General features: G+C 39.3%; 1 protein-coding gene and 1 non-coding gene across 2 annotated transcripts in view; one reads left to right on the top strand and one right to left on the bottom strand.

Annotated features, from left to right (window-relative positions):
• Agps (alkylglycerone phosphate synthase) overlaps nt 1-27,525 on the bottom strand; it is a 98,501-nt gene that overhangs the window by 69,508 nt on the left and 1,468 nt on the right. Inside the window, 6 exon segments of the mRNA NM_053350.2 lie at nt 2,730-2,809; nt 4,454-4,525; nt 7,657-7,731; nt 8,297-8,417; nt 9,746-9,836; nt 10,954-11,043. Of these exon segments, the coding sequence (NP_445802.2) occupies nt 2,730-2,809; nt 4,454-4,525; nt 7,657-7,731; nt 8,297-8,417; nt 9,746-9,836; nt 10,954-11,043 (529 nt within the window).
• Trnap-ggg5 (transfer RNA proline (anticodon GGG) 5) lies at nt 17,541-17,615 on the top strand. Its single transcript has one exon. It is a non-coding gene; the product is annotated as a tRNA-Pro (tRNA).

Here is a 27,525-nt window from a genome sequence, read left to right as displayed (position 1 = left end):
TGGATGGAACTAGAAAATATCAATCATCCTGAGTGAGGTGACTCAGGCCCAAAAGGACATGCATGGTATACACTCACTAATTAGTGGATATTAGCCAAAAACAAACAACAACAAAAAATGTACGGAATACCCAAGACACAGTCCATAGAACTCAAAAAGGTCCACAAGCAAAGGGCCCAAGTAAGGATGCTTCAATCCCACTTGGGACGGAGAAGAAAGCAACCACAAAGGGGAAGGGACCTGGGAAAGAAAGGGAGGGGGAGCATGATCTGGTATTGGGTGGGAGAAAAGGACTGAAGCCCTGAGAGTCAGCAGAAAGAATGGAAAGAGGTAACCTGGGAGGTAGGAGGTTGGGGGAACCTTCCAGAATGTATCAGAGACCTGAAAGGTAAGAGACTCTCAGGACTCTAGGGGGAACCCTAGATGAAATGTCCTAAAGTGGGGAGAGGGAACTCGTAGAGCCTACTTCCATCAGAAAGACAGGGCATCAAGTGAGGGATGGGTTTGCTATCCCACAGTCAAAACTCTGACCCATAATTGTTCCTGTCTGAAAGAACTGCAGGGATGGAAATGGAGAAGAGCCTGAGGAAAAGAAGGTCCAGGAACAGGCCCAAAGTGGGATCCAGCTCAAGGGGAGTCCACAAGGCCTGACACTATGGAGCACTCATAAAAGGGACCTCCATGACTGCTCTACGAAAAACCCAACAAGCAGCTGAAAAAGTCAGATATGTGCACCCAACCAAGGAACAGAAGCGGCTGACCTCTGTGGCTGAATTAGGGAAAAGCTATAGGAAACTGAGAAGGAAGGCGACCATGTAAGAGGACCAGCAGTCTCGATTAACCCAGACGCCCAAGATCTCTCAGACACTGGATCACTAATCAGGCAGCATACACCAGCTGATAGGAGGCCCACAAAACACAATACAGCAGAGTCTGAGTTCAGTCAGAGAAGATGCACCTAACCCTTAAGAGACTGGAGGCCCACAGAGAGTTTAGAGGTCTGTGGGCTGGGTGGGGTGAGGACATCCTCATGGAGAAAGGGGGGGGCAGGGAAGAGGTATGGGATGTGGAATAGTCAAAGGGTAGACCAGGATGGGAATAAAATCTGGAGTGTAAAAATAAACAAACAAACAATATATTTTGCTTTAATATATAAAACTTAATTACACTACAAGACAATAGCAATTTCAACATAACTAAAATACATTCAAGCTTTGGGTCTTATAGCAGCTAAAATAACAGTACTTAACTGCAGAATAAAAGACAAAGAATTTCATAATTTGATGGAATCTACATACACCGTATTCATCAATCGACTGCCTCTTGAGGTAACTACATACCTGCTCTAACATATGTCCTGCACCCACTGAGGTTGAAATATCTTTTTTGGTAGAAAAACCTAATGAAAATATATACCTATGCTACATTCAGAACGCAATACACAGCTCAAGACAACAGAAAAACAGGGGATGAGGGTGTAGCTCAGTCTGTGAGTGCTTGCCTACTGCATGAAGCTAAGTTCAGCCTCCAGTACAGCACAGAACTAGGCATGCTGGCACACACCTCTATGTCAGTGCTTGGGAAGTAGAGACAGCAAAGTCAGGAGGAGTTCAAGGTTATCTCTGGCACCACAAAGGATACATGAACATGTATCAAAATGATAAGCCCAAAGCATACACAATTTGATGTGCTGATTTTAAATAAAATTAAATACATTTTAAAGAACACATTGCCATATCTAGCTATAAGATAAGCTTTCTGTGGAGGAGAGGGAAGCACAGAGAAAGGGAAGGAGGGGAGGCAAGAGGAAAGAAGAAATCTACTAGATTATATATATATATATCTCCAGGGCCTGGAAGAATAGTTAAATGACACCAAGGAAGAGCAGTAGATTAATTCAAACTATTCCATTCCATACTACAAATAATCTAATTTCCTCAAATCAGTAATGTTGGGAAAAACGAATGTACACTTCCAGATAGAAAGAGACCTAAAGAGAAATATCCAAAGTTAACAAGGTCCTTTTCTAGAGCTCCATTAGAACTAATCGACTAACAGAAAGTATAACTTTAAAAATAAGTGTAGACTATATAAATTAGCATAAGAAAATGACTTTGACTTGACAAGAGTGACAAAAATACAGTAGTTAAATGAAAAAAAGACCTTTCTAGAACAGAGAGAAAGAAGTTGGTACAAAGTAGAACATCAAGATTTGTTTTTGAAAGTTCTAGAAAGTCAAAGAGAGCAATGTAATGAAGCATTCATAACCATTCACTCTGGGCAGAAGCACAGGTACCTCTTCCTTGCTGTTCAAACAAGATTCAAATTAAAAAACTCACACAAAGTTGCTACTTGGGCCTACTACTGATGTATGAAGGTAAAATTCCACCAAGGTTAAAACCTTAACATGAACAGCACTCACACTTTGTAAGAGCAAGCTCTTCTCCCTATCCACAGCAAATGTGCAAAAGAATCCCTTTAAGTCTGGGAGGCAAGTAAGTACACATTACTCAAATTCACATAACTAGGAATTATTTTTTATAATAACAGACATCAAGTTATCCACAGTCTCAAATTTGACAGTCGTCATGTGCTAACTTGGCACGACAGCACTGAGATCTGTACCTTAGAACAGGGAGCTTAGCTTCTGATACCCTCAACGTGCAGCTAAAATACAGTATTAAGAAAATGATGTTTTAAGCAGAAAGCATAATTAGAATATCACATACCATTTGTGAAGTATCCAAAGAAATTATTGTTCTTGTCTCATCTGCAGGGCACATCAGGCCATAGGATACACTCGTTCCCCCTGTCAAAACAGGAGACGAAAACGTCATGTTGAAATATTTTGCTGCTGCTACATTTCTGGAACAAATTCCTAGTACACAAAGCACAGATGGGCCTGCTGGCACTGACACCTATTTCCACTTTGCAAAAGCTAACACACTGAAAAGTAACTCGCCTTCATTTTGTGCTGAATGACAAACGCAGACTACTGTGGGACTGAAATCAGTGGTTCCATCCCTAGATGTGACACACTCATGGAAAGGCCTAGCAATTTGTACAACTCCCAAACATAATCATAGCAAAGATCTAAGCTAACAATCACCATGAAGAGGAAGCTTAAAAAAGACAAGTCCTGAACAACTAGAAGCACCATCAACTTCTTCCTACCATAATTACATGATTGTCTTTCTGTTAAAGTAACAGTCTTATGCAAAAAGCTTTAATAAATTAAAATAAAAATAACCCAAATGCCCAGATCATGGTATTAAAAAGCAAAGTTTTATATTCTTTAGTGAAATGTGATGGTAAAATAGGCTAAATAATATGTTGAAATATCTAAACAGTATACTATTTCCTCTTAACATAATTTGTCAAGGGATAAACGTCTTACTTAACAAAGAATACAATATTTTAAGTTTTTAACTACAATCATCCCATATCAATATAAAAATTTAATTGCTATTCCCATACAGTCTATGTGGAAAAGAAACCTCTGAGAGTCAACTTCCAGAAGAAGTAATCTGTACACATCAGCTTAATTTCACCAGGTAAGAATGCCAACTGCAAGTGCAGTACTTGCAATTGGAAACCACCACTTGCTTACAACATCATTTTCAATAAAAGAAAATTTCATAGTAAGTGGCACTGTGATGTCTTTGTCACTAACGAAAGGGGCAGTATCAGTTGGAAAGGGAGTCTGGGACCCCTAGAGTTGCTGAGGTCTAATTTCTATTCACCAATGCCAATACAAGTAAGTGAAGGTTGGGGGCTGGAGAGATGGCTCAGTGGTTAAGAGCACTGACTGCTCTTCCAGAGGTCCTGAGTTCAATGCCCAGCAACCACATGGTGGCTCACAACTATCTGTAATGGGATTGATGAGGCCCTCCTTCTTGTATGTCTGAAAAAAGCTACAATATACTCATAAATATAATGACTACATCTTTCTTAAAAAGTGAAGGTAATTTCCTTTGGCTTATTAAAATCATGCAGTCAACAACAACAAAAACTCAAGATCAACTTACTTTATGATTAAAAAATAACGCTAGCTTTGTGTAGTAAAAGGCCCTGACTAGCCATGACTGCACTAGTGAACTTGAATTCTAGTGTTCTACAATCATTCAGCTTCTCCAAAGGTGACATCAGGTGCCCTGAAAAACTAAAATGATCCCCACAGACTAAAAAGCTAATTACTAAATGAACATTTTCTTCTTTAGTATTAAAGGCCATCTTTACCTATGATCCATACAGAAAAAAAGACATGAATTTGAGGTAAACAACATCTCAAGCAGTTTAGTATTTACAACACAAATGATGACATAAACCAATGTTTTACAATTACTATATTATAATCACAAAAATGCTTGTTTTCAAGGGAATATAAATAAAATACAAATACTTTAAATAGGACAAATTTAATCATAATAAAATTGAAAAACACAATACGTACCACCAATTGGTATGATACAAAGGTTATATTTGCACGCTAGATTCACAATCTTAACTACATCATCATGACATGCTGTTGAAAGAGGAAACTGTATTAACTATAGGTACATAAATAAAATCTGCATATTATTACAAACTAAAAGTCAGTAAAGCTCTTAAACACCTAACTTTTCTTTATTTACTCATACCATGTTAAATGTTTGTAAACAAGATTCCTTTTAACTCTGTTTTTAACAATTCAAACTTAAGAAAAAGTATAAAAATATACTTCATGTCACAATCCCAAACATTAACATCTCATACAAGGAAGATCTAATTATCAAAACCAATCAAATAACATAGACAAAACACTCTACAGTCCTTCCTCTAATGTCCCACTAACATCCCTTTTTGGACTAGAGTCAAACCTGACATCACACACTGATTCCTTGACTTCCACATCAATGACACTTCTGAGGAACTTTAGGCAGTTATTCAAACAAAGCTCTTAGTTCGTTTCCCTAAAATTAAACAGGGACTGAACAGTCGGTAGGCATCTCACGGCAGTGGGGCTATGCCTTTCTTACTTAGCACAGTATAGCCAAAGACGTGTCTCATTTCTCGGAATCTTAACTTTGATCACTTGGTTAGGTAGGTACTATCAGCTAGGTAACCCTACTGGAAGGATGTTTTATCTCCTGTTTAAATAAATAGCAATATTCAAACTATGAAAACAGTATATTTCACATATTTTCACCCATTAATTTTAGCACTACTGTTTAATTCCAAAAAAAAAGAAAATTAGTAAAATCTAGTGCAGCACAAAAATCCCTTTCCTCTGTATATAACTAAAGCTATCTAAAGAACAAAGCTCTGAGGAAGACTTTTATGTCCATAAGGGTACTACTCCAGCTGCCCTTGGCACTAGGACATGAGGGGGTTTTAAAGAGGAAGCAACATGGCAGGGATTACTTAACATTGTATCACATGGAAGACAAAGTTTTGAGGTAACTAAAGGAAACTAAAAATTTGTAATATTAACTGCTAAGATTCTAAAAGAGAAAAAAGGGTATTAGGAAAAACAGACAAACTGATATTTATGTAAGCACATAACTTGTTTTACAAATGTTATAACTATCTCAGTTTGCATAAAGCTGTAAATACTTAGCCTTTGTATAGTTCCACTGTGGGACAGGGTGATTTGATGGGGATTAAACCTAAGACCTTGCATATGCTAAGCACATACTCTACCAAGAAAATGCAGGCTCACTGCAATTTTTAATCAAAATCTATTTTTAGTTTTCAGATTAAAATTTATAAAGCTTACTGTTAGTAGTGTAAAAGATAATGAATGTATGATGGTTAAGAAATGGCTCCATGAATATTAGCACTTGCTTTGCAATTCTAAGGGCCTAAGATCAAGTCCCCAGCACCTACATAAAAAGCCAGGCATGGATGCACACACCTGTAACTGTAGCACTGGGTGGATGGGAGGCAAAGGCAGATGGAGCCTAAGAGCGCAGCAGGCCTAGCAGAAATGTTAAGTTTCTGGTTCAATAAGAAACCTTCTCTTAAGGCAATAAGGAAAGAGAAAAAAAAAAAAAAAAACAACAAATAAACAAAAAACAAAAAAAATGGTCCTGCTTCTGCATGGAGGTATACAGGTACACATACACACACACACACACACACACACACACACACACACAACACAGATACATGCATGTTTATGCACCATACATATATACATGGGGGGTAGGGGGGAAGGGAGAGGGGGGAAGAGTGTCAGAGACAGACAAGCACACAGAGAAAAACAGAAATAGAGAAGACTAAGAATAATTTAAAAAAATACCACTATCTGTTAAAAAAAAGTTAAGACAAAATGAATTCTATGAATGTTAACTTATTTAAGAGCCTTCTTTGACTGTGCTATCAGAAATCACCCCTTTATCCCACCACCCACCCTTTTATATGGTATCTTCTTTGTATTTCTCTGTAATGGTTAGCACAATCCAATATGTTATATACTTATTGGTACTCCCTCACTAAATCCCATTGCACTTGAGAACAGGGGTTTTCCTTCTTATGGTCAATACCTAGCTGAGGTGTTCATAATTTGGTCTGTAGCACACTGAAAATAATGCACAAATACTAACTACTTGCAGAATTTGCTTTGGGATTTGGCTTTTAAGATAGGCTGATTCTAAACTCACAGCATAGCCAAAGGTGACCTGGGGCTCCTGACCCTCCTGCCTCTGCCATCCAAGTGACAGGATTACAGAATTCATGACACCCAGCTCAAGTGAGATTAACTTCTTTTCTTAATTTTCAATTTTATTTTATGTGTATTGAGTGTTTTGCCTGTGTGTATGTCTATATAATGTGTGTATACAGGGCCCCCAGAAGCCAGAGAGATGTTTGATTTCCTGAAACTAGAGATAACAGCTGGTTGTAAACTGCCACATGGATGCTGGAATAGAGCCTGGGTCCCCTGGAAGAGCAGTCAGTGTTTTTAGGCATTGAGCCATCTCTCTAGCCTCAATTAAAATAATAATAATAATAATAATAATAATAATAATAATAATAATAATAATAATGTTAGTGGTAGTGGTGTTTGTGTGCATGGTAGGGAGTACATGTGTGAGGTCAGAGGACAGTTTTATGGAGTTGGTTCTCTTTCCACCTATATGTAGGTTTCAGGGACCAAATTCAAGGGGTTAAACTTGGGTTGTCAAGCTTACCAAGCAAGTCCCACTATCTTCTGAGGATTCTCAGTAGCATACGAAGTTAATTTTGCTAATAAAAATTTTGGGTTTTACACACATGCACAAGAGTGGAAGCATAGTTACATCAGTGCATTTAAACAAAAGACATCCACACTATGTGACAGTCACGATGGTAAAAGGTCCTGCCTGAAGGACAGACCTCCAATCAGGAAAGCTCCATATAATTAAAGTCCTTAAAGGCAACTACCATAAACTTCATAGATATTTATGCATACCTCCACTTGTGTGAAACTCTATCTCCACATCGGGAACTAAAATGACAATGCCTCAAAATGCACTGTTGCAAACTACAATGTTCTCTCAAAACTTGCTCTCATGCAAAGAAAAACTAAGTTTTAGTACCTTCATTTAATTCATATTAAAACTAAATAAATTCCTCAGAGAAATGGTAATAGAAACAAACTATACTAAAATAATATGAAGAGTTAAAACAACTTACTTGGCCATACAACTATATCAGGAATCCGCTCAAACATCCCTTCTCTGAGCAAAAATATCTCATGAAGACAATGACCTGTTTTGTTGTTTAAAAAGAAAAACACAAAACAATTTAACTTACAGGAAGCTTCTAAATAAAGACAGAAAACCAATGAAAGCAGCCCATGTGAGCAGCCCAGTATGAACAACACCTGCACAAGCAGTATAAAGTGAGCAGCCCCAGTGTTAGCCACACCAGTGTGAGCAGCCCCAGTGTGAGCAGTGTGAACACAAGCAATCCCTGGGTGACCAATACCAGTCTGAGTAACACCAGCATGAGCAGCCCCAGGATAAGTAGTTCCAGTGTGAGCATCCCAGGGTAAGCAGTTCCAGTGTGAGCAGTTCCAGAGTGAGCAGCCCCAGTGTGAACAGACCCAGTGTGAGCAGCCCCAGTGTGAGCAGCCCCAGGGTGAGCAGCCCCAGGGTGAGCAGCCCCAGTGTGAGCAGCCCCAGGGTGAGCAGCCCCAGTGTGAGCAGCCCCAGTGTGAGCAGCCCCAGGGTGAGCAGCCCCAGGGTAAGCAGCCCCAGTGTGAGCAGCCCCAGGGTAAGCAGCCCCAGTGTGAGCAGCCCCAGTGTGAGCAGCCCCAGGGTGAGCAGCCTACCGTGAGCTCTAAACACACGATCATCTGCGTCTTGTGAGTAGGAAATATGAGCTTCTTTAAGTTCCTGAAGGAAATCTTCATTCACAATAGAAGGAGGTGCTTCACTAGGATTTATGGATGGCTAAAATATAAAATTGATAACTTTGACTTATTTCTAAAAATAAATTTGATCCCCTCCCCTAGGAAAATGATTATAAGATATAGATATTTTTAACATTCAATATATGATGTATCAAGTACTAGATCCAACTTGGTAACAGAGGCAAAGTACAAATGATTTGGTTACTTATATCCCATGATATATATAACAGGGAGACTATGCTTCTTCTTTATTTCTGTGACTGGCCCCTTGTTACTAACAATAAAGACTGTAATCAACAATAGAGAAGACATGAAAATCTCAAACCTTCAGTCTGACTAGGTGTGCTTTACATTAAAAATTTTCACCTGTAGATTACCATTGCCTACTCCTCAATGACCATTTTAAAATGGTGCACAGAAACTCTTATTTTAAATAATAAAACTATTATTATTGGATAGTTTAAAAATGCATGCTTAATATACACTTAGCATTCGATTTCAGTTGGTATCTTAGAGCCTAACCTTCAACTGTAAAGTTGAACTACACAGTGTTACTCAACCTCCCTGAGTCTCAGCTTCTTCACATATTAATAAGAATAACAACCAAGTGTGTAGGGCTACTGTAAGAAAGCAGATGAGTTACACTAATTAAAAGCCCTTAACAGCATGTCAAACATATACAACTAAATATAAGGAAAATTAATACAGTATTTGGGGTAAAGAATCTCTAAGAAAATATAAACAAAAGTGATATTTCTATACTCTCTTAATCTCTTAAGGTACTATATTCATTCAGATAAATACTAATTTTACTCCAAAGAGCCAGGCTATTCTAAGAACCATGGGAACAGCAAATAAGAGTTAATGGAGATGAGGTGAGGATGAGGGATGGGAGGCTGTGGTCTTACCTTCGTAAATTTATCCTATAGTTTCCAAAAGGAAATAACCAAACAAATCCCAACAAATATTCTGCCTAGCATTTTAAATTATTAAAACAGCAAAGCAGTTACAACTGTTGCAAGCCATTATGTGGGCACTGGGAACTGAACCCAGGTTCTCTGTAAGAGTATTAAGAGCTCTTACTTGCTGAGCCATTTCCAGCTCCTAGAAACAATCGCAAGCTGAATATAGTGCATAATATCACGTAAGACAGTCCATAATTACGGGCTAGACTATCCAACTGGCTCTCCAGTTGGGATATTTCATGTATTGCAAAATAACAATAAAAAATGACAACATAAAGAAATGCTAAATATTTCACTGGCTTCACAAGATAATTATTCTGAACAAATGTAACAAATTATGACAATAACTAATTGCTTAGGCATAAAAAACACAACATATTATAGCTATTATTTATTTGCTTACTTTAGAGGTAGTTTTATGCTCCAGATTTACTCCAAGGGTGTTTTGGATCCAGTCTTTCAAAGTTGGTAAAGCCAAGCCACTAAGAGGGTACCTAAGGCACAAAGTAGATAAAGAATGCTAGAGAGAGGTATCTTTATCTGAAAGTGAAGCTCACGTCCTACGTGTAGGAACGATCAAGCATTCCTAAAGGCTTCAGCAGCTACACTGCCTGTGTACTAAACACTGTCATTCCAGAGTACCCAGACCCTGCTTCCATGTACACAAGCTTTGGAGAGAGGGAGACTGACTACCCCTAACGTGACTGTGCCAAGTACCCACCTTCCCCATGCCCAGAGCTTACACAATACACCTATTGTTCCTCTCCCTCATGTCTTTGGATCAGAATTCAACAATCTAAGAAATGAAGCCTTAAGGAACCCATGCTGGGTCTAGTAGCGGTAGTGTAATCTTCCAGTCTCTAAAACTAGCAGATAAGTTCTCTAATTCTATTACTACCTAAATCAGCGGTACTCAACCTATAGGTTGTGACCTGTTTGGGAGTTGAATGACCCTTTCCCATGGGCCACATATCTGATGTATATTATAACACTAGCAAAAGTACAGTTGTGAAGTATCAACAAAGACTATTTTATAGTTTGGAGGAACTGTATTAGAGGGTCGCAGCTTTAGGAAGGCTGAGAAGCCCTGCCCTAGAAAACAAGTCTCCAGCAGCACTATTGTGTCCTCTTTGCTCTTAATTAATCTCTAAGATAACCATAAAGGTGCTATGCTATCTTTCATTATAACCCAAATCTAAGTGTAAATTACAAGACTTATATAAAAGTCACTTCCATTAAATCAAAAGCAATGGAGGACCAGGGGTGACTCCTTGGATCCTGATTCAGAAAACTACCTATAGAGTCATTTGTAAAACAACAGGGGTGATGAGAATATTGACTAAATAATTAGATATTATAACAAACTTGTTACTTTGGAAGTGTGATAATATTATTAATGAGTGACTATAAAGGCTTAGTTTTAAAGATATAAAAGTATAGGTATTATGATGACATCAGAATTTAAAATATTATAGGATAAAAAGAAATTATAGCAAATGGTAACTTTTGCTTAGAGGAGGGGCAATCATATTATCATGCCCTTTCTATATTATGTTTAAAAATATAAGAAAAGGAAAAGAAGGAACAACATGAAGTTAAAAGCGAGATTACCTTTTCCCAGTCAGCTCAACCTGGCCCTTCTTATTCAGTAAGAACTTGGAATCATTATAGCCCCATCCATTCCATTTCATAAGTTCTTGCCTAATGAGGAAAAAAACACATGTATATATACACACATACACACGCTGTCCCGGTGCTAGTGGTGGCTCAGCAGTCGACAGTGTGATACTCATACAGAGGACTTGAGTTTGGCAATCAGGACCCACATGGCGTGACTCACAACTAACTAACTACCTGGAGAATCCAACGCCTCTGGATTCTATGTGCACAGCACACACCTATATACAATGCTCTCGGGCATGCTCATGTGCTCGCTCACTTGCTCTCTCCATCTTGTGTATAACTGATTAAATTTCATTTTATGAGTTTCTACATACTCATACAATCAGCAACTACCACCATTCCCATACTTAATACTAAGAAAATAGGTAAAATCACAAGACAAACACCAAGATCAATTCACTTATTACAGACTTTAGACGCTAACCTCATACTTGAGCCCTTTTTTCTTAGTATTCTTTCCAAAACATCTAAAAAAATTAACTTAATTAGCCTCACAATAGGTATTCATGTTACCAACATTGCTGGTGCAAAATAAAAGATACTACAAAAAATTTATCTTATTCCCTTGTTTCAGTCTTTTCATGTTCAGTTTGTCTCTTACAACTAGTATTCGCGCGCTCTCCTCTCTCTCTCTCCCTCTCTCTCTCTCTCTCTCTCACACACACACACACACACACACACACACACACATGCTCCAAAAGTAATTTTTAACTCTTTTAAAAAAGACTTGCTAAACATTTCAAAACCAAACAATATATCATTGGTTTTAATTTTCGCAATCATTTAAAAGACCTTATGCCCATTACTAGCTGGAATAAAAATGGAACCATGAAAATGCCTAAGTGTTAGCAACTGTAAATGCAGTCACTGAGTGAGCTGTCATGCTTCACAGTGAGCTACAACCAACAAATGCAATGCACTCAGAAACGAGATGAGAGGCGTGGCCTTAGAAGAAGACTTTCATCTTAAGTACTGAGTAGGGACACAGCCCCGCATGCTCGAGTTCTGGGTGTGGTCCCTAACAGTACAAGTAAATAAGGGTAAGATGGATGCACTGGAGCAGGAAACGGACTTCTACATGTGCTAGGAAAACACAGGAATTCTTAATAGTTCTGCTATAATGAAATAGACCAACTATAAGGTAGTATGACAGGTAAGTGATGAAACATTCACAAAGAATCAACCTCTAAAAAAGCTTTTTTAAAAAGGTAGTTTGACTACTAGCAGACATGTAAATAAAACAGATTAAAATATAAGTGCTACATTTTAGGCCCTAAATCAAGTCTTAACAAGTTAGAAAGAAAAAAATGTATATCTTATTAGATAATAATGAGCAAGAGAAACTATAGACACTCCACGAACAAACGAAAATTGAGCAATGCACTCTTGTGTAACTGGAGAAATCAAGGAGGAAATTTAAAAATCCCCAGACTCAAATAAAAACAAAAACCAAACCCTACCAGAAACTCTAGGATAGAGCAAAGGCAGTTATGAGAAGGAAGCTTAGATGTCTCTACTAATATCTAAACCTCAGAGCGCACTCAGACTTAGTGAACTCAGAAAGGAAACAACAGACCAAGCCTGAAAGCGGTAGAGAGGAAATAATAAAGACCAGGGATGAAATTAATAAACAGAACTAAAGATAACTATGCCCCCAGGGACATGGTGTTATGAGACGGTAGAGTCCATAGTAGGCGTAGGAGGAGGTCTAGAGGCATGAGGGACGTGCCCTAAAGGGGACTGTGCATCCCTGGTCTCTTTCTCACAGCCCGGACACAGAATCATTAATTCGCTTTGCCAGTCACAGAAGGAAACCTCCAAACCATGAGCCAAGACAAACCTCTTAGCACCTGCCCCTGATTCTCCTCCTCTGTGAAAGGCTGCAAGTGCCTTGATGTGAATTACAGCTTCAACATTTGTAAAAGAGAGTAAAAGCTTCACGTTACAAAATCCAAATGCTAAAAAAGATCCTTAGAAAGTGTCCTGCCCCACATTTTCCGGATAAAGAAGTTTACCTAGAGAACATTCAATCCAGTCTCCTGACAGTATCTTAAACCTGCTAAACTATACCCCCAGGTAATCAAAGTAATTTTAAAAGCTGTCTTTGCAGCATGTTAATATTTTCTCAAAGGCATTATTCTAAAGTCCTACTGTGGTCATTCTGTGCTGGGCCTGATGGAAACATCTAAGAATCAAGGAGCAGCTGTGTCAGTCAATCTGGAGCCTGATGTCTTCCCCATTACAGTAAACTCTGCCGTTTGGAATAATAATCTCAAGGCACCAGGAAAACTGCAATAAAGAATAAAAAATCCTTAACTTTCCCAAACATTCCAATAAAAAGAAGTTGTTCACAACTAAACCAGAAGTAAATTAGTATCATGTCTCAGGCATTCAAATTCCTGAAGCTAACCATACCAAATTTGATGTTGTCAAACCTAAGACTCTTCCTACTGCCAAAAAGAAGGTTGCTTGATTTTACCCTATTAAAACTGTTTTTACAAACTTGCAGAACCAAGTGGTACAAATATGAAAAGAAAAAATTACTTGTTGCAGCAAAAGAAAATGGGTATTTACAGAATAGCATCGCATATACACAAGGTGGCAGTATTCTCCTAGGAGATGTATGGTTTGCAAACTCCGTTTTTTCCACCCCAGGCCTATTACTCAGTCACTAGTTGAAATACTGTATTTAGATTTAGTATTGCTACTACTAATCCATAAGAAGTTCTTTTATTTAGTCTTAAATGAGATCTCGATTTTGAGTCTGCCCCTGGAGAGAAATCATCAGATCCCCACTCCTCTTCAATAATAAGTCACAAGATTCTGGGTTTAGTGCACGGCTTGTACCATTACTTTTTCTAAGCATGGTATTCAAAATGAGGAAAAGGAAAAAGTTATCTCACCTACTTTTACTCTGGGGTAACAACTTTTTTAAACATCAATTAGCTAATAACTTTTAAATCTTTTCTGATAAAATTCTAATAAAAGATGTCTTACTTCTTTCTCAACTCAGAACTGTGAGCTATCTGCTACAGTCTGAAATGAGAAAAATAGCTTTGGGAAAAGTAAAAAGAGAAATGCCACTAAAGCCTCAGCGCTGGCGGAGCTAACCAACCTCAGTGACGGCCACTTCCAATACAGTCAATCCCACATGGACACAATGAGCGGAAACCCACCCTCCTCAAGATTTTCTAGTTCAGATCTTTATAAAGACAGATCTACTCTGTGACTGACTCAGTCAAGACTAGTACAACCAAAGAGACTGTGTGATATAAGAGGTGATGAGAAAGACAGCAACACATACACACGCCTTGAAAAAAATACAGTATAAGAAGTTCCCATAGACCAAGAGATGGTGACAAATGCCTGTAATGTCAATAGTCAGGAAGGTCAGACAGGATCAGAGCTTAGTCTAAGGTCAGCCAGGGATGGGGGGGAAGGGAAAATGAGGGAAATCCTACAAATGAAGTTTTATTTCCACCAACTTCTTTATTAAAAAGAAAAATGAAGTGGAATTCTCACTAGAAATGTAAAGATTAAAAGGGGGAAAAGGTATAATACTTTTATTCTATTTAACTTAAAATGTAGGTCTTTTGAAATAAATTTAAAGTCATCTTCATACTAGACTGCCAACCCTACAAAATTATTCTTAAAAACTCAGTAAGAAGGCTTTCGAAAATGTTCACAATGTACACTGCCTGAATCTGACAGTGAAACAATAGGGAGTTAATATAAAAAGCTTGGCACCATATACAACAGTTTGAGTTATTTTAGAGAAAACCTTAACAATAATCTATATATGCTTGGTTGTGAGATGTGACATCTGACTTATAAAATAAAATGACCATTATTAGGTTTTGATTAGTATCTGAATCATGTATTATTTCCTGTTGTCTGATATAAAACTCACCACCCTACCTTTATCAGATTATACTTTTATTTCCCATACAGAGAAGGAACAGCATCAAGCACTAGTTGTGCTTTCTGTGCACGACTGTGCCATCTCTGAATATTCCTGAGAGAACCTCCACTTGCAAAACCTGAAGTCTAATTCATCACAGAACTAGAACTGTGGAAAGCGTCCATCCAGTCAATGAGCTGGGAGCACAGTGCAGGACAGAGCAGACAAATCCACTGGGTCCCAATTTGGTGGGGATAAATATGCTATATGATCTAAATGATTAATTCCAGGACTCCGCCAAGATCAGGGTTCTAGAATAGTTCAACAAGATAGCACTCTTGCCACCTATCCAAAATGCCTCATGACAAGCCTTGCACACTACCATGTCATGCTTTAGTGCATGCCAATTTCCGTGGATGCCCCTAGTTGTGTTTCAGTGCTGGCTGCCAAATTTAGTCCTCTGATGCAGTAAGCTGTTAGTTTGCTATTTGTTGCCAGTCTATACAAACTTAAATATGGGATTTAATAATAAAGAGAATTGTTACCAAAAACATGGAGGTGTACTGGAGAGATGGCTCAGCAATTAAGAGCACTAGTTATTCATCCAGAGGGCCCGGATTAATTCCCAGTACTCAAATAAAGGTTCACACCATTGGTAAGTCCAGTTCCAGGGATTCAATGCCCTTCTCCAGTCTCCACAGACATTGCATGCATATGGTGTACAGCCATACATATAGGCCAAACACCCAGTTACATAAAATAAAAATATTTTTAAGGTTTTTAAAAGGAAGAAAAAAACAAGTGCCACTACTAAGCAACTCTGCAGAAAACTCTGTGATGCCAGTTATGAATCCAGCAGTAATTCCTGGGTAAGTGCTAGAGACAAATCCATAAGGAAATATGTCTGTTACATTTCCTTCACTAAGAATGGAGAGAACGTGGAAACACATTCTGTGAGATATTACACAATGATCAGAATCACTGAAATATGCTGGCACTAGATTTTTAAGACAATGGTGACTGTTTTTTCTTTCCTCTATGCAGAATCTAAATGAAATGAAAGAAAACTATGTGGCAAGAAGAAAGGAGAGCACTGGAGGGTAGGAGGTATATAAAAGTAATGTACAATGATGTATGTATGAAAATGTTATGATGAAACCCATTATTTTATATGCTAACTAAAAAAAATTTAAAACAAGGAAAATGAATGAGAAAAAATTTAGAAATACAGTGTTGAATACAAAGAAAAGAAGGAATAAGACCCAGAGTGTAACAGCACTTAAGAGAGGAAAATTAATTAACTGTGCATTTTATAGAACATATATACATATCTGCCTCTCTATGGGCACCCATGAAGGTTAATGTTTCCTTTTTTTACCTAAAATATTAACACCCAGCAGCAGTCCCTTCTACTTCGTAGCAGTTAGTTAAGATTGTTATCTTTGCTTCCAGTAACTAAGGTGGGGGAAAATTAGCCTCACAAAGTTTGGAACAGGGACTTAGGAGATGGCTCAGTGTATTAGGCACTTGTGTAGTTATTAGCCTCTTGTGAAGGCAAGAGGATCTGAATTCAATTTTCCAGCATCTACATAAAAGCCAGGCATGGTAGTATGCCTGTAAGCCAGCATAGAGGGGTAGAAATAAGGGATTAGGAGACCCTGTCTCAAAGCCATAAAGTAGACAGCAATAAAGAAAGACACCCAATATCTTCTGCAAACTGAGAGAGAGACAGAGAGAGAGAGAGAGAGAGAGAGAGACAGAGAGAGAGAGAGACAGAGAGAGAGAGAGACAGAGAGAGAGAGACAGAGAGAGAGAGACAGAGAGAGACAGAGATGGATTCAATCATATCAGCAGTATAAACATTACTCACTTTAATTGCACAGCTCTGGCTGCCACCCTAAACCTAACCTATGACTAGAATATCTAGCAGTGGGTGCTCAGAATCCACATTTTGAGCAAGCACTATTAGGATATTCCAACAAGGCCATCCACACATAGTAAGCACTACCTTAAGGTGTCAGCAGAAGTCAAGAATAGAAGAATCATCTACTGAACAAGGACCACAATACTTAAGGTCAGTGCTATAAAATCAAGTTGTTCTCACCAACCTTCTCCAAGCCCACAGATTAGCACTGAAAGAAAGAAAACAAAAGCCCACTGCACTCAGCAGAGGTGGGCTCAGAGAGTTCAGCAATGAATGGGACAAGAGGTCAGAGTGGAAAGGGAAAGGGTGACAGGGAGTGGAGATGTGCATCCCAGCATGGAGGCTCACAGATCTCTGCCCGGCTTTTTAAGAAAAGGGAATGAGAGCTATCCAAAGGAATTTTTACCTAAATCTTAGTAAATGTTACCTATTATACAACCTCCTAGTTTTATGCATGTTAGGCTTACAAGCACAAAAATTTTAAATTACTTTATCAATGAACTTGGCTCTAATGCAAGAATATTTACCCAAAGTCCAATATGTGTGGTAACCATTTCACACAGTGCAACAATGAGCCATGACTCCTCAGAGACACCAAGGATTTCTAATAATAGCAGATAGTGTCACTGCTAAGTGTGAGTCCCATGATCCTGACAACAGTGTACAGTGTGATGTAGAAGATCTGCCATGATTGGGGATTTAGCTCAGTGGTAGAGCGCTTGCCTGGGAAGCACAAGGCCCTGGGTTTGATCCCCAGCTCCGAAAAAAAAGAACCAAGAAAAAAAAAAAAAAAAAAGATCTGCCATGTCCACTCTTCCGTACTTCCCAATCTTCCTGGAGCAGAGGTGGCATCTGCCGGTGGTTTGATAACCACTGCCACTTGAATAGCTCTCTGCTTTCTAGTCCAGCACTGGGTTTTTACGCTTTCTATCGGGTTCATTCAATACTTCCATGGCGTAAAGCTACGGTTTATAATCAAGATCTATGTCCTTCTTACATTAGTTCTGCAGTACAGCTGTCTTTACACCTATTTAATATGTGTGGTATGGCGGGTGAGGTTCAGGAATTTTCAGTAACTTGTCCTTGGTCATTCAAACAGTACCTGATACACTAGGATATAGATGTGTCTAACTTGCAGCCCTGGCCCTCAAGTTCCCAGGACTATGAAAAAGCACCAACATAAAATGGTAAACTCAACTTAAACATCGTGAGTTCTTTTGTAGTGACTCCACAGCATGACTCTCAAACGTAAACTTGCTAAGTATGGCAATCATATGGCAAACTAAGAAGGCTGGTCATCTGGTTCTAGCAAACTTAACTACAGCCACAATGAGTACCAAGTAGTCCAAGGCAGCAGGTAAACAGTCCTCTAGCAGAGGGTAGGTTGCTTCATGATGGTGGCATGTAAACTTCCAATTCCCTGGAGAGGATAGAGACTGAATAGCCAAGCAGAGGTAGAAAGCACGAGATGTTTTGCAGCTACACGACTGAAGCAGAAAGTCACGCAGGCAAGCTACAGGAAGCAGCAGAAAGCAAGCGGCACCAACGGAAAGCAGCACAGGGTAAGACAGTATCTTCTATGTCATGTTGCCACCCAAAATACAACTCATTTTGTTTTAAAACTGCACATGCTTGCCTCCACAGGCACCCTGAACATGGTACAGATATGCATGCAAAGTAAAACACCAATACATATAAAATAACAGTAACAACGACGACTTTAAAGAACTGTTTACTCTCCAGCTATTCCCTAACAGCTATTCCCTGACACAAAAATGTTATCGAACTCCTGGGACGTCATGCCCTTTTATGTCTGCTTATCTTTGTACCTCTCCATGCCCCTTCTCTGAAATGCCATTCTGCCCCCAAAGAACTACTAGTCAAGGGAGCCGGTCCAAACGCCTCTTTTGAAATGCTTCTCCTATCTTCCCTCTGTACACAGTAATTGTAAGTTATCACATCCTCTATATCGTATTTGTCTAGCATGCTCTGCCAGATTCCCAATCACTTGTGCAGTGACAGAAGTTAAGACAGCACCAGCAAGCAGTACTCAACTTCCCTGAGCAAAGACTGGTCTCATAATGGAAATCATTTCAAAGAGATTTTTAAAAAGGGGAAAGAAAAGAAAACCCAGCTACACAAAGACCACTGACAAGACCCCAACATTAAAAAAATCAAAATTTTATCTGAGTTAGTGTCAGGAAAGATAAGCATCTTTTAAGTCTCCACTAAAGAAATGTCCCTGATCTTTCAGAGCAAATAAGGGATGGGGATGAAGCTCAATGCTGTTAAAGAGACAAGTTGGGTTTGAGCATCTAGATAATGAAGCGTATGAAGAAAAACAATGGAGTTCTGGGAATAACTGAACACAGCACATGGGTGTAGATTTGAAGAACCAGAAAAGCGTTCATTTACTTAAATTAGCCAATAGTTATCAATTTTAAAATGAGTCTTTGAAGAGATAGCACCTTAAAAGTTCCAACAAGATTAGTGAAAGCTACTACAGTTCAAGTAGATGAGGCTGAAATAGATGTAAAAAAATGAACTAAGAACTGGGGGTATGGTTCATGATGTAGCAGTTGTCTAACATGCACAAGGGCCTGGCTTAAATTCCCTGTACACACACACACACACACACACACACACACACACACACACAACACACACACACACACACACACACACACACAAAATAATAAAAACCAATAATAAATTCATCTTTTCCACTTTCATCTAACTCAAATTAATGCTTAAAACCAATCATCCTAATCAATACATGTACCAAAACACTAGATTTCCTTTTATTAAGAAACCAATTATATGAAATCTTTAGTAGTCCTAGCAAAGTAGGTGGTATTTTAATAGCTCTGAAGCTGGATTCTAGCAGAGTTCAAGCCCTTTAGAAGAAATGTAGATTCCAACCAGGTAAGCTGAGCAGGTACTGTAAAGTCTGTGAATTGGGTAATTTTTACTGCTTTACTCCAGGTTTCAGAACATAAGTACTGCCTACTTAATGGTATGCAGTTTTTAACTGAATAATTATAAAAAGAGCAGAGACTTACAGTGAGGTGATTGGCAAGAACAGGACTGGTATTCTGATGAAAACCCCTGGTAAGTACCTTCAAGCATGCTACAAGAACAAAATATCACACGTACTCACAGAGCAGTTTGTTCAGTGAATGACACAATGGTATCTACAGCTTCAAATCACAGCTAGAAAGCAGAACACTCATCAGTAGTAACGGAGTTGCTGAAAACCTAAGTTTTCTTTAATAAGAAAGCACAATCAACTGCTAAAAATTCAACATTAACTGTAAAAATGCTTGAGAATCAAAGGCAGATGCTGAGTCTTAATTTAAGAAAACAATACAGGGTTGGGGATTTAGCTCAGTGGTAGAGCGCTTGCCCCAGCTCCAAAAAAAAAAGAAAGAAAGAAAAAAAAGAAAGAAAGAAAAAAAAAAGAAAACAATACAAAACCTGATCCTTTATATGCTCATGAAACATAAGACTATGGCCAATAATGACTTGCTTGTAACTCAAAATTAAATGTATAATTGGGAAACAGATTTAGAATTATGCTTTTAGCCAAAATCTTGTAAGTTCACAAATACTTAAACACTGAAAGCATTCCTGTCTCAGAGGATGATGCTACTTGTCATGCAAACCTGGCACCCAAGTTCAATCCTTAAAGCCATTTAAATTCAGAAGAGGATCAACTCCACAAAGTTGTCCTCTGACTTCACATGTGCACTCGGGCAGGTGCATGTGCATGCACGCACATCTGTAGTGCACATACATGCACATACACACAATGCATCCTTCTTAAATTCCTACTTAGTTTACAAGAATGACTTAGTACCTGGTTATCTCAAATAACTGGCATGGTTAAGGAGACTACACCACTGAAAACCAAACTCACTAAATATGAAACTAATCAGTTTAGCCTCTTCTTTCCAGTAATATATACAGAACATTCACTGCTACAAACTTCGTATTAAAACAACTAAAATGAAAGGTATAAATTATTCAAATGCCCATTAATAACAAAGTGGACCAACTATAGTAATAGACATACAATGTGTGGTGGTTTGCATGTGCTTGGCCTAGGGAGTGACACTATTAGAAGATGTGGCCTTGTTGGAGTAGGTGTGGCCTTGGAGGAAGTGTGTCACCGTGGGAGTGGCCAATGAGACCCTCCTCCTCCATGTGAGAGCCAGTTTTCTAGCAGGCTTCAGCTGAAGATGCAGAACTTTTGGCTCTTCCTGCATCATGCCTGCCTAGACATGGCCATGTCCCTGCCTTGATGATAATGGACCTCTTACCCTGTAAGCCAGCCCCAATTAAATGTTGTCCTTCGTCATGGTATCTATTCACAGCAATAAAGCCCTAACTAACACACTGGAATACTTTTCAACAGTCAAAGTGAACGAAATGAACAATTACAGCTTCCATCAATAAAAAATTTGTTATGCAAGTGTGAGGACCTGAGCTTGGATCCTCTGAATTCACATGAAAAAAAAAAAAAAAGGGTTGAGGATTTAGCTCAGCAGTAGAGCGCTTGCCTAGCAAGCGCAAGGCCCTGGGTTCAGTCCCCAGCTCCAAAAAAAAAAAAAAAAAATAAACCTAGACACAGCACTAGAAGGAAGAGGCAGAAGAACCCTGGGGCTCGCTGCCCTGCCTTACTGGTTCTTACTGGTTGTATGTGAATAGTAAGCTTCCACAAAAAAACACTGAAAAAAATAAGGTAGGCAAAAGAATGACTGAAGAAGATACTTGACACTGACTGCTGGCCTCCACATGTTTGAGCACACACACACACACACACACACACACACACACACACACACACACACGAACTCAAAGTAGACATCAGGTTGGGAAGATAGTTCAGTGGATAAAAGTGTTTGCTATACAAGAGTAGATTGGAGTTTGGATGCCCAGAACACACATAAAAAGTTAGGAAAGCAACTCTTTTATGTGCAATCACATAAAACTCTTTTATATGTAATCACAGAGCTTAGGGCACAAAATCAGAGGACTCCAAAACCAAGTTAGGTAGTTAAAATACAGGAATTGGCAAGGTCCAGGTTCAGTGAGAGGCCCCATCTCAATAAATAAAATAGGGACTGGAATATGACTCAGCAGCTAAAAGTACCTGATGCTCTTGCAAAGGACCTAGGTTCAGTTCCCAGAACCCACACTCCAATGTGCTCTTCTGGCCATTTTAAAAAGGAGGTATGGAGCTGGAGACCTACACATGTAATTAAAAAAAAAAATCAATTCACCTTTTTAAAAAGGAAATGAAGGGCTAGAGAAACGGCTCAGCGGTTAACTCTGTACTTCACTTGTGGATCACCCAAGTTCAATTCCAAGCATCTATAACAGACAGCTCACAAATGCTGGTAACAACAGTCCCAGGGAATCAGACACCCTCTTCTGGCCTCCCCAGACACTGTACTCATGTGCACAAACCCCTACTCAGACACACTCATGTACAAATTATTAAAATTTTTAAATAAAGTAGGGAACAATCAAGAAAGATACCATTATCATCGTCAGGCCTCCTATGTATGTGCACATACAGGCATGCACAGACATAAACATGAACACACATATACATGTATATATTTAGAACACTTCAAATAAGGTTTTGATCCATGTAATATTCCCGCATTATCTATGCAACACCAAAGAATATGCTTTGTATCTGGAGGAAAACAAACGTCGAAGAAGAAGAAAAAAGGATGATCCAGTTACGGAATGTATGGTATGTAACTACAGGACATTGTGCTGTCAGAGAACGAGAAATGGGCCTAAAAGGACTGGCTGAGACAGATTCTCCATAGTCCTAAGCTACCCTGTTAAAGCTTCTGTGTGACATTCTGCAGGAGCAATGGTGACAGCAGCACACAGCAACAAAAAATGAAGGATATTGTGCTTCTTTAGCCTGTTTCTCTGATTTCTTCAGAAACATTCCACAACTCCTGTTTCTAACCCTAGAAGACTTCAACACAAGTATGGAAGTCTGTCCCCAAGTCTCATGCTCATTCTTTTCTCAGGACAGAGGTGATCAGAAAACTCAATGAATTCTTTGAGAAAGCAAGTACCTGCGTTAATCTTTTCTCTCTTTAAAATACTCTCATGCTAGCCCCCAGAGCTATCTCCCTACAGAGGAAGTCTAGCACTGCCTAGTACATAATCCATCTAATTCAGAGTAAACATTAGCATGTTCTGTCAATAAGAGATGACATTTCGCTTCCTTTTTTAAATTATTTTTTAATGTGTATAAGTGTTAGCCTGTGTTTATTACGTACAGCAGGCCTGCCTGGTGCTCTCAGAAGACAGAAGAGGGTGTAAAATCCCCTTAAACTTGAGTTGTAAAAGATAGTTGTGAACCACCATGAGGGTGGTGGGGACCAGACTCAGACCCTCAGCAAGAACAGTAATGTCCTAACTGCTGAACAACTTCTCCAACCAACATTTCTATTTCCGGTGTGTCTTGTTGTACTCAGCTGCTTCTGGACTCAGACACTGGAAAAGACTTTATCCTGAAAAATCCAACAAACAAAGAGAAGACAGCCATTACTATGCTGCTCAAAGGTGGACTCAAGATCCTCTGATTTAATTTAGGGTTGAAATTAACATACTAACCATACAACTAGCAGAAATCTTTTCAATTATAAGAAAAGGATTAATATCTGCTTTTAAAGTTCTACAAAGTATCTCATGGGACTACAACAGCATTGGATTTCTCTGTAGCCTAAAAGCAGATCACTGAATTTCCTCCCAGATATTCTAAGTGAACTTGGGGAGACAGCTCCACTGTAATCTCTGGATATGAGGAACATTTGTAAAGGTCTGGTTTATGTCAATGTGTACACTGAAGATTAATACATCAATTTCTTACTCCAAACAGTCTAAACCAAGCAGAAAGCCTCTAAGACCCCTCCTATTCTCGTCTAATCTTGGTTCTCCTGCATTCTCCCTGTTCTCTTTTATTACCAACAGTCTTCTCCCACAAGGGAGCAACAAAACTTACTCATTGACTTATAAGCAGCTAGCCTACCTTTTTATAGTTTCCTAAATGTTGAATTTCACATTGATGGGATATTTCTAATTTATCAATAATACAACATCACTAACACATTAAATACAAGACACAGTATTCAACTATTATTATCAGAAATGGTTTTAAGCTTAGCACACAAGGGAAAGCAACCCGACAACTTTACCCCAGGAGTAAATACCACGGTGTAACAACAGGGAAACAGCACAGGAAATGAGGTGGGGTAGAAATGAGGCCAGAGTTGAAATACCATCTCATTCATTTCACAACTGCCTATCACTAGACCGACAAAATTAGCTGAGTTCCTACTTCCTCATCTGTAAGTGACATATTACTACCACCTTTTTTCCAAGCCTGTAAATGAGGTAATAAAACATAATGTGCACATGCTTTATTTACAATGGTGCCTTGGACATCAAAGTACTCAAAACTCCTACTAGCACCATCACTAGAATTCCCAGCTAAGAACTCATACCATACTATTCCATTTGGTATAGCTACCAAAATAAGCTTTAATTTGTCTAAAACATGTTGTCAGGGGCTGGGGATTTAGCTCAGTGGTAGAGCGCTTACCTAGGAAGCGCAAGGCCCTGGGTTCGGTCCCCAGCTCCGAAAAAAAAGAACCAAAAAAAAAAAAAAAAAAAAAAACATGTTGTCATAAGTCGCTGGTACAAATAACCTTTGCTACAGCAATGAAGACAGCGGGCTGCCTTCCTAAAAAGCATTTGCAAGAAGTAAACATAGCTTTCTCTCTTCTGGAGGACATTTACCAAAGTTGTGACATATGCTAAATAATACCTCCAAGGTTGGCCTTCGAGAACTGTTCACCTTCCCCACTCCCCACTCCCAACCCCTGGCAGGATCTCTCTCTGGCCTGGAACTCAAATAGATTAGGCTTTCTGGCCAGAGAGCTACTGGGAGCCACCTGTCTCCACCTCCCTGGCAATGGACATATGACTTTTACATGGATGCAGTGACTCAAATGCATGTCTTCATGCTTATGGACATACCTTTTACCAACTGGGCTGTCTCCCATACCCTTAAATAATACGTTTTTAAAGAATGGCATATGTAGGCTGGGTCTATAACTCAGGAATGCCCTTGCCTTGCTTGCATGGTGCTCCTCAGTCTTAGTGCCAGCAGTTACTGTCCAACCCAGGTCCAAGCAGACCCTGTCCAGCTTGTGGTGCAGGCTCCTCCACTCCCCAGCCTCTCAGCTGTTTCCTTTTATGTCTTTCTTTTTTTTTTTTTTCTTTTTTCTTTTTTTTTTTTTTCTTTTTTCTTTTTTTTTTTCCGGAGCTGGGGACCAAACCCAGGGCCTTAGCAAGCGCTCTACCACTGAGCTAAATCCCCAACCCCTTTTTATGTCTTTCACCATCTCACGTGCTATCATTGTCTGTCCACTGTCTCCCCTCCAACTAGAATCCAAGTTCCACAAGGGCACAGCTTTGTGCACTGCTGTACACTACTTCCATGAATGGAAGGACTGATTGTCTGTAAGCCAAATCGCTCAAGGCCTACCATCACCTTCCTCTTCTCATCTACTCCCAACTACTCTACCAACTTTTCATCTATACTACCAACACTCAACTGTTGCCTAAATGCAACCTGTACTTCCATGGCTCCTTGCTGTGGCACAACACACTTTCCTCGTTATTCAATCTGTCCATCAAAGTATCAACAATGTTTTTCAAACCTTCCTCAGGAAGCATCTAACCCCAGAGAGTGTGCTACTCTTTCTTTCCTTTGTGTTGCATCCACACATTCATCTACACTGTCACTAATTAAATCACTGGAACTTGTACTGTAGCCTCCCTTCCTAGAATGTGAGTTCCTAAAGGGCTTTTTCATCACCCTAGTACAGTCCTTGTCATAAAGCAATTTATCTGCAAATATTCACTAAACAAACATATGCCTAACTATTCTGTTAGAGGACTGAAAGCATGAAGTGTTAAGAAGTCACTACTCCAAGCTCGTGATAAATATAAGTATATGCAGTCATAAACAACAATAAGCAATACCCCACCCCATCCCCACCCCCGAGTAATGAAGAGGGGTAACCCACAAATCACCAAAAGATCCCCAAATCACCTAGCACAGCTGTAGTCAACCTTGCTGGAGATGAACCTCAGCTCCCCCTTGCTCCAAAATGTGCCTTCCCTTTAGTCTTGGTTCATGCTGCGGTAGACGCTGAGACCCAGCTAAGTAGCAGGAATTGGAAGACTTGGATTTCCCAAGGAACAATAACCAAGTAGAATGAGCACACCCTGAGAAAGCGTTTGATGCATCATCTAACACATGGTTTTATGTCTTACTTAATGCATGGTAGAGTGCACTTTGCACTGAATCAAATACAAGCATTTTGATTAAACTTCTGAGTAGTTCTACAGTGTGAATGTTATCACTACCCAGCTAACCCTGAGCTTCCTCCCACCTCCACCCTATGCCATAAGTGGGCGGCTGCAGTTGTCCCTAGGCTACTGACAATTTCAGTCTTTGACAGCTATGCAAGGACCACTCCTACTTAGAGCAGTTACCCTCAGTCTTAAGAAGTCTTGCCCAGTCTGGCTGAGGTGGCACAAGACTTTAATCCCAGCACTCGGGAGACAGATACAGGTGGATCTCTGAGTTCAAAGTGAACCTGGTCTACAAAGCTAGTTACAGGGCAGCCAGGGCCACATAAACAAAAAACAACTATTTCATCTCCAAATGTTGAAGGCAAAGGTCACTAAATCCAGTCTTAAGGAAATCTGCCCTGCCTACTGAATTTAATAATGTTAAGTGCACATATAAATGTTTAATCACACAGATACATGCAAATGAGAAAATAGCCATGTATATAAAGCCATTGGAAAAAATGAAAAATCTTAAACCCCATAACAGCTAATAAAACTTCAGTGAAACCAGAGAATATAAGTGTCTATCAATTTTACCCTCTCCTATCACCAAGTAACCAAATTCTGGAAACCGTGCACCTCCTCATATTCTTAAACTGGTACGCCTTAGTTCAGAGTCCCGGCATTATGCATTAAGAGTTGAGATTCATAACCACTGTCTGTCTTTGGACATAAGCAACCACAGCTATCTGTTGAGAGCTTGTGTAACAGACAGTACAGTGAACATCTTTCAGCTGCATTTTTCTGTTGCCAAAGCAAAAATGCAAAGCAGGAATTAGCGCTTTTGTTTTTTGTTTTTGTTTGGTTTGGTTTCCATTTTCTAAAACAGGGTCTCCAGCCTCTACCTCCCAAATGCTGGGATTAAAGGTGTATATCACCACATCCAGTTCTATATCTTTCTTAAAATGAGGGGACAGAGCTCTGAGAGAGACAGAAAGTTTAGAGGGTAAAAAAAAAAGACCTAATGGAATTCAAACCTAGATCTGTTTCCAGCCATCACAGTGCCAACCAAGTCTTCCTTTCCATTCCAGTGTGTCCTTTCTGAAAAGTCAGTCTGACGTCGTTTCCCCTCTAGAGCCCTCATCCCATGTCATTCTCACAGTTTCTGGTACACTTGAGTCAGGCAGTTTCTACTCCTGCACTTTCTATACCTGTCACCATTCTGCTTGTCTACCATGAACATTCTCCCCCTCTGGTAGGCTGTTTTCATTAC

This window comes from Rattus norvegicus, chromosome 3 (genome assembly GCF_036323735.1).
Source record: "Rattus norvegicus strain BN/NHsdMcwi chromosome 3, GRCr8, whole genome shotgun sequence".
NCBI lineage: Eukaryota > Metazoa > Chordata > Mammalia > Rodentia > Muridae > Rattus > Rattus norvegicus.
The sequence above is the reverse complement of the archived record's forward strand: the minus strand, read 5'-3'. Positions and strand labels throughout refer to the sequence as shown.